The sequence below is a fragment of the Rattus norvegicus genome, chromosome 1, assembly GCF_021556685.1.
Source record: "Rattus norvegicus strain SHRSP/BbbUtx chromosome 1, alternate assembly SHRSP_T2T, whole genome shotgun sequence".
Taxonomy (NCBI): Eukaryota; Metazoa; Chordata; class Mammalia; order Rodentia; family Muridae; genus Rattus; species Rattus norvegicus.
In genome coordinates, this window is record NC_141534.1 from 85,469,665 (window position 1) to 85,483,377 (window position 13,713).

At 40.1% G+C, this 13,713-nt stretch overlaps 1 protein-coding gene across 7 annotated transcripts in view; it reads left to right on the forward strand.

Moving 5' to 3' along the window:
* Positions 1 to 13,713, forward strand: part of Pla2g4c (phospholipase A2 group IVC) — a 97,828-nt gene that overhangs the window by 13,471 nt on the left and 70,644 nt on the right. For all 7 annotated transcript variants that reach the window (XM_087593296.1, XM_087593289.1, XM_087593317.1 and 4 more), the window contains 6 exon segments: positions 38 to 149; positions 361 to 497; positions 5,381 to 5,570; positions 9,165 to 9,285; positions 10,705 to 10,845; positions 11,707 to 11,760. In XM_087593296.1, the coding sequence (XP_087449422.1) occupies positions 38 to 149; positions 361 to 497; positions 5,381 to 5,570; positions 9,165 to 9,285; positions 10,705 to 10,845; positions 11,707 to 11,760 (755 nt within the window).

A 13,713-nucleotide genomic window follows, 5' to 3' on the forward strand; every position in this document is an offset into this window, starting at 1 on the left:
TTTCTGAAATTTCCTGTTTTCCCCTTTTCTCTGGAAGCTCTGGGGTTTACTTTGCCACTGGACTCCAGGAAGAAGAAAGGCGTGCTGTGCACAAACGCAGTTTCAAGGTGTTGGAGGGTCTAAAAAAGCTGAACATCCAAGCAGACCAGGTGAGTAGAAGTGAAAGGTCAGGCTGGTGGGATTGTCTGTGCTGTCCCTAGGTTTTATAGTTCAACCCCTCCAGGTTGAGCAGGGAATTGCGGGTAAATAGTAACAGACTAACCATACAAGAGCAGCCAGATTTCATTCCATCAAAGCAGGACGTTAGGTATTCTCTTGTTCCTTACATTATCTACTAATTGTCCTTCCTTTAATGCCCAGGCTCCAGTCATTGCTGTCCTGGGCTCTGGTGGGGGGCTTCGAGCCCATATCGCTTGTCTTGGGGTGCTGAGTGCTATGAAAGAACTTGGCCTGTTGGATGCTGTCACATACCTCGCAGGGGTTTCTGGATCCACTTGGTAAGTGTTGTGTTTGGATAGGAGAGGGAATAATGGTTTCTACTATCAGCATAAGATGGTGTATCCTCAAGACACCAAATACATGCTGCCCTTGACTTTCCCTTTTCTTAAATAGACAAATATAATTGCTTATTTTATGCTCCATGGTATGATATTTCAGTATAGGATTTGTACGGTACTGCTCAGTTTTATTTTCTTTCTTCTTAACGTAACAAAATATCAGAAAAAAAGCAACTTAAAGAAAGAATGAAAGGTTTACATTGGTTTTCAGCTTGAGAACATTGTCATGGCAGGGAGGGCCCTATGTAAAACAGAGGGAAGTGTGCTGATTTTCAGTTCAGCTTCTATCTGTTCAATCTGGGTCCAGTCTGAGAAGTGGTATGATAGCATTCAAAGGGTGTCTTCTCATCCCTTTTAAATGTCTCTGTGAACACTGTCATAGACACCCAGAGATTTGTCTGGGCTGTTGGGTTGTGTGAGCTGTGCACGCTCCTATGGAGATGTGTTGAGGTTAGAACAAGGTAGGTACCAAGTGTCTTCCTCTGTTCATATCTGTTCTTATTGCTGTGAAACATGGCCTCTTCACGAGTCTCAAGCAGACAGTTTTGGCCAGACTGCATGTAGGATCCACCTGTTTCTGCTCTCCATTGCTACAGGTAGAGGCATGTTATACATGCAAACTTTTTGTATGAGCATTCATGATTCAAACTCGGGTCCCATGCTTGCATAGCAATCAGTTTTATTTATTCAGCCTTTTCCCAGACCCAAAGTTCCTTTTCAGATAGTGTGTCAATTGTATAACAAAAAGGGGTTTGTTATATTTCCATAACAGCATATAATGTAATTTTTTCATATCAGTATCTCTATTGTTACATTTATCTCCTTCTGCTTCTCACTCTGCTGCTTCAGCATTTCTAGGGTTTTACAGGTTCAACAGCAGTTGTTTATATTTTAGGTTTATGGAATACAACACCTTTGATATTTTAGTCTTTATGAGAGACTATTGTGTTAAACCTGTGTAGGAATTTCTTATTCTAAAGGGCTCATGCATTTTAGCTTTATTCTGAGCCCAGGGCAGACATTGTTAATCTTGGACATTTTCAGTAACAGATACAGTTATACAAGGTTTTGAACTAAATGTGTGGAGAATGAATGGTACATGGAGGTAACAGAAGGAAGGTAGTACTTAATGGTGAGGCAGTTCCTTCAGACACATTCCTGTTGTACTCAATTATTTTCTCTCCTTTCTATGGAAAGTACTCAACCAAAGTAACTCAAGGAAGGAAAGGGTTTTTTGGTTTGTTTAATTTGCAGACATATGGTCTACTATAGTAAGGAAAACATGGCAGCAAAGCTTGAGACAGCTTGTCACAGTGTAACTTCATTTCTTACACAGAGAGGGGGTCTAGAGAGATGGAACTTAACTTGTTTCCAGAAGGTCTGAGTTCAGTTTCTAGCACCCATGTCAGGTGGTTTCACAGTGACCTATAACTCTTCAGGGGGTCTGACAGTATTCTCGTCTCTGGAGGCACCTATACTCATGTGCACAAATACCAACACACAGATATATGTATACTTGTCATTAAAAATAGAAAGAAAGCTGAAAAGAATGAAAGAAGCATGGAGAGATGAATTATGGCAATCTGTTCACTTTATCCTTTTTATTCAGTCCAAGACACAGGCCTATAGATCGTTGCCTTCCACATCTAGGTCATGAGTTCTCAATCTGCAGCTTGTCATACCTTTGTAAAACTCCAAAATATTTACATTATGATTAATAACTAGCAAAATTGCAGTTATGAACTAATAAAAATGATTTTATTGTTGGGGGTCAACACAACATGAAGAACTGTACAACTGTGTCACAGCATTAGGAATGTTGAAAACCACTGTTTGGTACATCTTCCTACTTCTCCAAAATGCCCTTTCAGGCCACCCAGAGATGTGTCTCCTGGATGATTCTAAATCATGTCAAACTGACAATGAAGATTAATATCACAAGGGCTAGAAAGATAATTCACTAAAGAAAATTAACAGTGTAAAGATGGTAGGTTATTTGAAAATAAATACAGTTTCTTTTAGATACCTATCTGATCGTGATGATGAACTTAGCTTCTTCCTGCTTCTTTAAACTAAGAATGATCCTCTTGTTCCATTTGATGGCTAATTATGAAGATGATTGTTCTGGTTGTGTTTTGTCAACTCAATACAAATCATAGTCACCTGGAAAGAGGGCCCCTCACCTGAGCATTTGGGTATCAGATTGGCATGTAGACAAGTCTATGATGGTATTTTCTTGGTTAATGTTGAATGTGTGAGGACCCAGCCTACTGCAGACAGTGTCACCCCTGGACTTTAGTCCTGGTTTATATAAGAAAGCAGGTTGAGCAAGCCATGGAGTTCAAACACTCTTCCATGAACTCTTTATAAACTCTTCCCTGCCAGAGTTCCTGCTTTATCTTCCCTCAGCAATGATTTATAATGTGGCCTGTAAGCCAAAAGAACCTTTTGCCTGAAAGTTGGTTTTTGTTAGCATTTTATTACAGCAGTAGAAACCAAGCTAGAAAAATGGTGTAATTGTCACAAATTTGACAGATGTTCATTTGAAAAAAATCTATTTGCCTGGCTGTCAGGTCCCAGGTGTGGGATTTAAGGGAACACTGAGGTGGATTGTTGCCTTAGAAACTCATCATACAATACTATATGTGTTACTTCTCTGTTGCTGTGATAAAGTACTATGCCCAAAATGACTCACAGAAAGAAGGGTTTATTTGGGTTTCTAGCTTCAAAGGGAAAGTCTGTAGCAGTGTGTGTGGCATAGTAGAAGGCAGCTAGAGCAGGAAGATGAGAGATCACATCTTCAACCCCAAGAGAAAGCAGAGAGAATTGGAGTAAAGGTATGAAGCCTCAAAGCTCATCCTCAGTGATGCATTTTACAGCAAGAATCTACTGACTGAAGGTTCCAAAACCTTCTCAAACAGTGCCACAGATTGAGGACCCAGTTCAAATGCTATTGACACAGAGATGTCAGCAGAGTTCAGGACTCAGGAATGAGACAGGCAACATGGAAGAATACTACTTAATTCATTTTCTGAAGTTACAATTACTCTGATATCACACAAAGACCCAACAAAGAAAAAGAACTTCAGACTAATTTAGCTTATGAATGTTGGTGCAAAATACTCAAAAAATTCTAGCAAACTGAATCCAAGAAAACATCAAAACCATTAGTCACCAACGAACAAGGAGGCTTCATCCCTGGGATGCAAGGTTGGTTCAATATACAAAAATCTATTAATGTAATTAACCATTTAAACAAAGTCAAAGAAAAAAATCACAGGATCATCTCATTAGATGCTGAAAAAGCCTTTGACAAAATACAACACCCCTTCATGTTAAAAGTATTGGAGAGGTCAGAAATGCAAGGCCCATCCCTAAACAAATATAAAAATATGAAAACCAACAATCAATATCAAATTAAATGGAGAGATACTTGAAGCATTAAATTAGGGACAAGAAAAGGGTGCCTGCTCTCCCCATATCTATTCAATATAGTACTTGAAGTTCTAGATAGAGCAATACAACAAATGGAGATCAAGGTGATACAAATTGGCAAAGAAGTAAAGGTATTACTCTTTGTAGATGATATGTCAGTATACATAAATGACTCCAAAAATTCTACCAGAGAACTTCTACAGCTGATACACAACTTCAGCACAGTGTCTGGATATAAAATTAACTCAAACAAATTAGTAGCCTTCCTTTACACAAATGATAAACAGGGTGAGATAGAAAACAGGGAAACAACACCCTTCACAATAGTCACAAGTAATATAAAATGTCTTGGGGGTAACTCTAACCAAACAAGTGAAAGATTTGTGTCTTCATTAGAGTTTTACTGCTGTGAACAAACACCATGAACAAGGCAAGTCTCATGAAAACAACATTTAATAAGGGCTGGCCTACAGGTTGAGAGTTTCAGTCTATCGTTGTCAAGGTGGAAGCATGGCAGCATCCAGGCAGGCATGGTGTAGGAGGAGTGAGAGTTCTACATCTTCATCTGAATGCTGCTAGCCAAAAATATACAATGGTGAAAAGAAAGCATCTTCAATAAATGTTGCCAGTCTAATTGGCAGTCTGTATGTAGGAAAATGAAAATATACCAATTTTTGTCACCTTGCACAAAGCTCAAGTCCAAGTAGGTCAAGGACCTCAACATAAAACCAGATATACTGAATCAAAATAGAAGAAAAAGTGTGAAAAAGCCCCAAACTCATTGGTGAGGGGGCGGGTTGGGGGAATTTTTACAAAGAGAATCCCAGTAGTTAAGGCTCTAAGATCAAGACTTGATAAAAGGGAACTCATGAAGCGTAAGTCAGAACTTACGTGCCAGAATCAGGGTTCTTGGAGGTCCCAGAAGAAGGTTTCACCATGAGGCAGGGTGCAGCTTGTTTGACTCCCAATTATGGATGCAGTTAGGGAGCAGGATGTGTGTCTTCAATGTAAACCCCCTTCTCCAGGTGAGATATTCTGGAACTTGGCAATATGCCAACTAGATTTTAAGAGACTATGCTCTTAGTAGGTGCCTGATTGGGTCTGTGACATGGGAAGAACAGCAGTCTCCTAGATTCTAACATCATATTTCTCCATCTTGTTCTCATTGGCCTATGTATTAAGAAGAAGTATCACATGTAGGCTGTCTGAGCTGTCCATGTACTCTAGCCCTTGTTTACCATCCCTAACTTCCTTTATGATTGTTAATCATCCTTACCCTGTTTGTCACCAGGGAAATTGTCATAATCAATATCATCCTGCCTCTTCTCCTCTCTAACTTCATGGGTCATAATTCTGATTTTGAACTTTTCACTTCTCTTTCTTCCCAGGGCACTGTCTTCATTCTATACCAAGAATGGAAATATGCAAGGGATAGAAGAGGAGCTGAAACATCGGTATGAGAAGAATGAGTGGCACTTTGATGAGAGCCTGGACAAAGCCATCCAGGCATCAAGGAGGGAGAATTATTCCCTGACTGACTTTTGGGCCTATTTGGTTGTTTCAAGGCAAACCAGAGAGGTAAGTCATTCCTACCAGAAAATGGGGCATCGTCAACAACTTGACCATCCTTCTCTTTCACATCATCCAAATCTGTGCACTTAGATCTTTTTCCTCCAGACTAAAAATATCTCAGGGCTAATTGGTTGTAAGTAGAAAAATCAGGCTCTGACTCCTTTGTGCAGTAAAATAAGTAGAAATTATTGGCTACATCTAGGAACATTCAAAGACAAGAGGTTCTGAGGAACCTGTTTCTCCATCTCTGTCATTAGTCATTTCTTATTTTGAATTTACTTTTCTCCCTTTTCATATTGATATTTTATTCTTTACTATAGAAAAAATGGAGTTTTGTGCATCTCCATGTTCTTTTATTATTTATTTATTTATTTATTTATTTATTTATTTATTTTTTTATTTTTACACTCCAGGTATTGTAGTCCTCCTGATCTACCCTGGATAGTTCCACATTTCCCCAGTCCATATCTCCACAAGGGTGTCCCTCTTGCACTCCACCACATCAAACCTCTAAAGTTCCTGGGCCTCCAGTCTCTAGAAGGTTAGGTGCATCTTCTTTGACTCAACCCAGACCTGGGAGTCCTCTGCTGTATATGTGTTGGAGGCCTCATCTCAGCTGGTGAAGGCTGCCTTGTTGATGAAACAGTGTCTGTGTGATCTCAGGGGTCCAGGTTATTTGAGACTGCTGGCCCTCTTATAGAGTCATCCTTCCACTCAGCCTGCTCCAGCTTTCCCCTTATTTGACCAGAGGGTTTGAAGCTTCTGTTCATTAGTTAGGTGCACATATCTGTATCTGATTTTTTCAGCTGCTTGTGGAGTCTTTTGGAGGGAAGTCATTATAGGTCTCTTTGTGTGAATGCCACATAGCTTCAGTAATCATGTCGGGTCTTAGGGCCTCCATTTGAGCTGGAACCAACTTTGCACCTGTCACTGGACCTTCTTTTCCTCAGGGTCTTCTCCATTTCCATCTCTGCATTTTTTTTCACACAGGTACAATTATGGGTCAGAGCTTTCACTGTGGAATAGCAGCCACATCCCTCACTTGATGCTCACTCTTTCTGCCGGAGATGGGTCCAATAAGTTTGCTCTCCCCACTGTAGGGCATTTCACCTAAGGTTCCCCTTTTGAGACCTGAGATTCTCCCATTTTCTAGGTTGCTGGTATATTTCAGAGTGTCCTCCCAACCTCCTTCATTCCGAGGTCGCCTGTTTCCATTCTTTGTGCTGGCCCTCAGGTCTTCATTCCTTTCTCCCTACCCAATACCATATCACGTTTCCCTATTCTCCAACTCCCTTTTCCTGTCCTAGCCCTTCCCTCCTTGTGATTGCTTTCTTCTCTGTCTCAAGTGGGACTGAGGTGTCCTTACTTGGGACCTTCTGCTTATTGACCTTTATACCATACATGTCCTTTTGGTTCTGAGTTACCTCACTCAGGATGGTATTTTCTAGTTCCATGCATTTACCTGAAAAACTCAGGATGCCCTGGTTCTTAATAGCTGAGTAGTATTCCATTGTGTAAATGAACCACATTTTCTGTATCCATTCTTTTCTCAAGGGACATCTGGGTTGTTTCCAGCTTCTGGCTATCACAAATAAGGCCCCTATAAAAGTCATGGAACATGTGCCCCTGTGGCATGGTGGGGCATCTTTTGGGTATATTCCCAAGAGTGCTATTTCTGGGTCTTTAGGTAGGTATATTTCCAATTTTCTGAGGAACCTCCAAATTGATTTCTAGAGTAGTTGTACCAGTTTGCAGTCCCACCAGCAATGGAGTTGTGTTCCTCTTTCTCCACATCCTTGCCAACATGTGTTATCACCTGCAGTTTTGACTGCTGTAAGGAGTACTCTGAGGTTCATTTTGAGTTGTATTTCTCTGATCTCTAAGGACTTTGAACAATTCTTTAGGTGCTTCTCAGCCATTTGAGATTTCTCTGTTGTGAATTCTCAATTTAGTTCTAATCCCCAGGTTCTTAGTGGGAAATGTTTTCCCCAGCCCCAGAGTACAATTGTGTTCACCTCAGACCCTCCAGCCAGCTAGTACCTGATGAGCTTAATTCAAATCAGATAGCTATTATGATCCAAATGTCTGCGACCACTGGATTGAATGCCTCATGGGTACATTCCTCATAGGAGAGTGAGGATAGAACTGGGGAGTCATTCCCAAAGGAGTTCTTTCTCCAGTGAATGTCTTCTCATTTTTATAGTTTGATTGGACGGGGTTGAACATTGTTCTATTCTTAGAAATCAGAGGGACAAACAGCCTGGACTGTGACATTGGCATAAAAAAAGAAAAGAAATTGGATGCTTCCAATGATACTATTAGATTTCTTCCAGACTGTGGGTCTTAGTGTAACAGATGTTATTTAAAAATGTCAAAGTGGATAAGATACCTACAGTATTCTCCACCCCCATCTGTATCTGCCTTCCTCTCTCTTCTTTTTTGGTTTTTACTATCTTTTGTGTCAATCATAATCTTCTCTCTCCTCTCCATTAAAATTATTTTTATTTTATTTACATAGGAGTGTTTTGCCCCCTTGTATTTATGTGTGCTACATGCATGGAAACCAGAGGAGGGAACTGTATTCCTTGGACCTTTATGTACTGGTGGTTATGAGCTGCCTCATGGGTGCTGGCAACGGAACCCTGGTCCTCAGAAAATGCTTATAATCTCTAAGCCTTCTTTCCAAACTCCTCTCTTTCTTCCCCATACTTTGATCTCTCTTGCTCTTCCCCAAGTCTATTTCCATTTCCCCGTACTTTCCTCCTTACCTCTCACAGTTTAACATATTTTTAAAACTTTGTTGAAATATATCTGAAAAAGAGCTCAACACATAAATATATTTCAAGCACATTTTAATGAGTTTGAACTCATGCACTTGCTTGCATAGTATCTCATAATCAAAGTACTATGCATATTCATCTCCTGCAGAAATTTCTTATGTTTCTTCTCGTGTTTTTTTTAATTGTGTGAGGTGAGTATTAAGAATACTTTATATGACATCTGGTCCCTTATTATACTAAATGACACAGGCCATTCATATGATTCCATTTCCTTTGAGGCATCAAAGATAGTAAAACTCACAGAAATGGAGGACAGAATACTGGTGTTCAGTGCCTTGAGGCAGAGGCAGATTAGCACTGATGCTTAAAGGAGGATGACATCCAGCCAGGTAAATAGGGACATTATCTCTCTATTCACTCTAACCTTGTGAGACTACTTTCCTCTGAAGTGGTCTTTCTGACTCTTATACCCTCACATCTTTTAAGGGTACCTCACTTTACATTGTTCTCTAACTGAAAAGTAAGAACAGGGGGCTATAATGATAGTTCAGTGAAGGAAGACACCATAGTCAAGGCTGAAGATCTAATTTTGATCTCTGAATCCCACATGGTTGATGGAGTACTGACTCCTGTAAGTTGTCCTCTGACTTCCACACATGTGGAAGTAGGCTTTCTAGATGAAGAAGAAAGAAAGAACTATATTCCGGAACTAGGTACACAGTGTACAAGAATTCTACCCAGTTTGGAAAGACAAAACTGTATTCCTCTAAACTGTGTGCTTCTTCCCCATTCAATCTGGATGGTGCTTTTTTCTTCAAAGCTTCATGATTCAAATTTGTCCGGCTTCAAGAAGCAAGTGGAAGAAGGAGTGTTGCCCTATCCCATCTTTGCAGCCATTGATGATGACCTTCAGGATGATTGGAGGGAGAAAAAAGTTCAAAGTAAGCAAAAAATTGGAGCAGAGTGGAGATGGCAAGGGAATGGAAGGCACTGAACAGTGAATGTATGTATAGACAGGTGGAATGTGTGGATGTTTCCCCTAGACTGCCTCTTGGGAAGCCCAGGAGCCAAGGATTTATGGAAAGGGGGCTTTCAGGATAGGATGCTCAGATCATAAAAGAGCAAATGCAGCAGTCTCAGAAATCATCAGAGGGCTGACAATTGTTTTAGGTGATGAAGCAAGCTGCTATAATGTGGGATAGGTGAGGGGTCAAAGCTAGATATGCAGTGGCATTATTGTTATTTACCTGTCATCTTCTCAATGGTTCCAATAATGACCCTAGTGCTGCTGGCTTTCCTAGAGTTCCATTTGTGTTTCAAGCCACAGTCTTTGCCCTGCTGTCAAGACCTTTTTATCCAATTTACTTAATATAAAATGTCTTTATTTGTTTGATGAGTATGCCCTTGTTGCTCAGTATCCATCAGGCAATGTTCCAGGTGCTCTCTCACCCTAGCATCCTAAAGTTCAGAAGTTCCTAGCATTATTGTTCTGTTTCTTTCCAACTGGTGTGACTCCTTGATAATGTAATGAAAAACAAACTAGGAAGCAAAGGGTTCATTAGGTTTAAAATTCCAGGTTATAGTCACTGTTATATGGAAATCAAGTCAGGAATACAACATATCACATCCACAATCAAGAGCAGATATGTGGATCCTTATTTTCTTGTGCATTCTGGGCTGGCTTTACTTCCATTTATATTGATTCTGTCTAGGGAATAGTGATACTTACAATGGTCTGGATTTTCCATATCAGAAATCAAGAAATGCTCCCACAGATATGCCCATAGACTATAGTGACCTATTAGTAATATAAAACCTTTAGCAGGTAATCTGTGCTATGTAAGGTTGAAGGTTGAAATTCATCAGCAAAGTATTTGTATGGTTTTCCCTCTCAAATGCAAAGAGCTAACCTTCTCGTTTCCATAGACCCTCCCCTGGCAGTCCAGAGGTAAGGTTAATTTGGTCTTAACATCTGTCACCCCATTGATTATCAGAGTGTACCTGACTAATCTTGGTGGCTAATCCAGAGGTCCCCTCCTCCCTATCTCCTCTATACATGTCTCTTCTGAGCTATGTACTGGTTAGGACAGGATGGCTTTCCCTCATAAGGAAGACAGTTATTTAGGGAAGAATATGTGAATACCTGCACTCTTCCCAAACATCCTGAATTCTCTTGAAATAATGACCTGTTTCCATCTGAATAGACACTTAGACATATGGGGAAGGATCCCCAATAATTTGAGATCAATTGGTTCATTGCTACATTGTAGTCTCTTGGTTGGCATTCCACATGCTCCCACATCCAGCATCTACTGTTTTAGGCTCAGAGCTTGTAGTTTACCTTCCTTTTTCTTCCTCAGATTCCTGGTTTGAATTCACTCCTCATCATGCTGGATATCCTGCACTTAGGGCTTATGTCCCAATCACAGAGTTTGGAAGCAGATTTGAAAATGGAAAACTGGTTAGACCTGAGCCTGAGAGAGACCTGACTTTCCTGAGAGGTAAGTATGGGATCAGATGGAGTTCAGTGGAGATGGGAAGTTGATATTGGGAAAGAATGACCTCCCAGAGATTGTAGCTTTGCCCTACTCCTTCATTGCTAGGGGAAAAAGGGTAGGTGTCTGGGTTTCCAGAGTAACACTTTAAGCATCTTGAAGGAGATGCTGGATACCTGGCCAATTAATAAATGTTCTAGGAGATTCCTGAATCTAAGGTTATAGGTACTGATAAACAGATTTCGAATGTGGCTGTGGGAGTTACAGCAATGTTTTCTGAAAAACAGTAGTCCAGGACTGGCACGTCCTAGGATTTAAAGGATTGCTATATATTTATTTATTTACCAAATAATATTTTCTGTTCTTTGAGACTGGGTCTCATGTATTTCACTATAAACTTGAACTAAAACTATGGGACTGAGGGTAGTCTTGAACTCTTATTTCTTTTGCATCAAAGTTCTAGGATTATAGGTGTACATAACCCTGGCCAGTCAGCTCATAACTTTATGATACATTATGAAGATCATCATTGAAGCCTTGTTCTGCATAGATAGAATCAGAGACAAGTCTGGTACTTTTCCCTATCATCTTCCTCTGAAACTGGCACTTTCATCTATCTAGTTAGTGAAGTGGGGTCTTGTAATACGTTTTATATATTTTCAGTTTGGCTATAACTCCTCTGATTACCATTTACAGGATCTGAGCTACCATTGTCTAGAGACTAGAACTGCTAATCTCTTGACTGTTATACACATTTCATGTCTGCCTCTGTCTATTACAGGCAACAGGGTTGAAATGTAATACTATAACCCTATTGGTTCACATCAATTAAAAGAAGTCCTAGTTTTATTTCTCTTTCTTTAACAGGTTTATGGGGAAGTGCCCTTGCTGATATTAAAGAAGATAAGGCATTTATTAGGGGTGAGTATTTGAGGGGATTCCAGGTACTGATCTTAGAGATCTATTTTTTGAAGAAACATCTCTGCACTTTCTTTCTTGTGACAGAAGAGGAAAGTATTGCCATTGTCCTGACATGAGTGCTTTCTCTTACGCCTCCATGGGGGCACTCAGAATGGCTTCATAGAAGCATGGTGAAGGGAGCCTAAGTTATATGCGACCTCTGTTAACCCGTTTCTCTGTACCTCAGTTGCAATGTCCACACCACACTGATGATGACAGCAGTGGTTGCAAAGGTTCAGAGAGTGAATTCCTGTAGACAGCTCAGCATGATGCCTGATCAGTAAAAGCACCAGGAAACCTTAGCAATTATTATCTGTTCTATTACATAATCCATACAACAATCCCAAGGAGTGGACGGTATAATCACTTGAATTCAAAATTTTATTTGTTTTGCCAGGCATAGTGGTGTATACCTTTTATCCCTACATTTGGGAGGCAAGGAAGAAGTTTCTATGAGTTTGAGGACAACTAATTCTGCATTGGGAATTCCAGGATAGCCAGGACTACATAGAAAGACTCTGTCAAAACAAATCAACAAAACAACAAAAACCACAAATAAAACAAAACGAACAAAATCCAACCCCAAAGCATCATTTTTTAAATGCATATGGGTGTTCTGTCTGCATGTTTGTCTATGTACCACAGGTGTGCCTTATGGCTGCAGGGGCCAGAGGAGAGCGTCAGATTTCCTGGAATTGTAGTTAGAGTTGTTTTGAGCTGTCATAGGGCTGCTGGGAATTGAATCTGGGTCATTTGAAAGTGAACCATCTCTCCAGTCTCCAACTTAAGCTTCTTTTTGATAGCAAGTGGGCCATGAGAATGCTGACTTCTTTTGCTGCTTTCACTATTCAATGAACAGTGATGTAGGACTGGATGGCAGTTTGTTCCTGGAGCCACATCACAGTTCTGATTAGTGTGATATATGGTTTGGCAAGCCAAATCCTCTTTGAAACAATGTCTATTGTTATGGAGACAATAGTATCCCCAGCCTCATGTGCTAGAGATGAATTTTTTTTTTTAAGGGTGAATAGAAACTTTTTATAAGGTGAGTAGTTTATACAATTTCATACATAAGGAATTATTTTGAAAAAGCAAAATTATTGAACAATACAAATTAATGATTTGATGAATTGTGATCAAAACAAAATCTAGATGAATTCTACAATTAAAAAAAGAATCAGTATGTGAATTTTGTCCATGAATATGCTGCCAATCTCAAATACTGTTATGAGTTAAGTTTCAGCAAAATTAAAGTTATTATATTATTCTCTCATATGAATATTATTTTAAGATTAGCAATGCAAATACAGCTTTAGAAGTCAATTTAATCTTAGTACCTAAGTCGGACAACAAAACAACACCTAATTTTATTTAACCAATTCCTTTTTTTTTCTTTTTTAAAAATTTTTATTAGATATATTTCTTTTTTTATTATTAACTTGAGTATTTCTTATATACATTTCGAGTGTTATTCCCTTTCCCGGTTTCCTGGCAAACATCCCCCTCCCTCCTCCCCTTCCTTATGGGTGTTCCCCTCTCCACCCTCCCCCCATTGCCGCCCTCCCCCCAACAGTCTAGTTCACTGGGGGTTCAGTCTTAGCAGGACCCAGGGCTTCCCCTTCCACTGGTGCGCTTACTAGGATATTCATTGCTACCTATGAGGTCAGAGTCCAGGGTCAGTCCATGTATAGTCTTTAGGTAGTGGCTTAGTCCCTGGAAGCTCTGGTTGCTTGGCATTGTTGTACATATGGGGTCTCGAGCCCCTTCAAGCTCTTCCAGTTCTTTCTCTGATTCCTTCAATGGGGGTCCTATTCTCAGTTCAGTGGTTTGCTGCTGGCATTCGCCTCTGTATTTGCTGTATTCTGGCTGTGTCTCTCAGGAGCGATCTACATCCGGCTCCTGTCGGTCTGAACT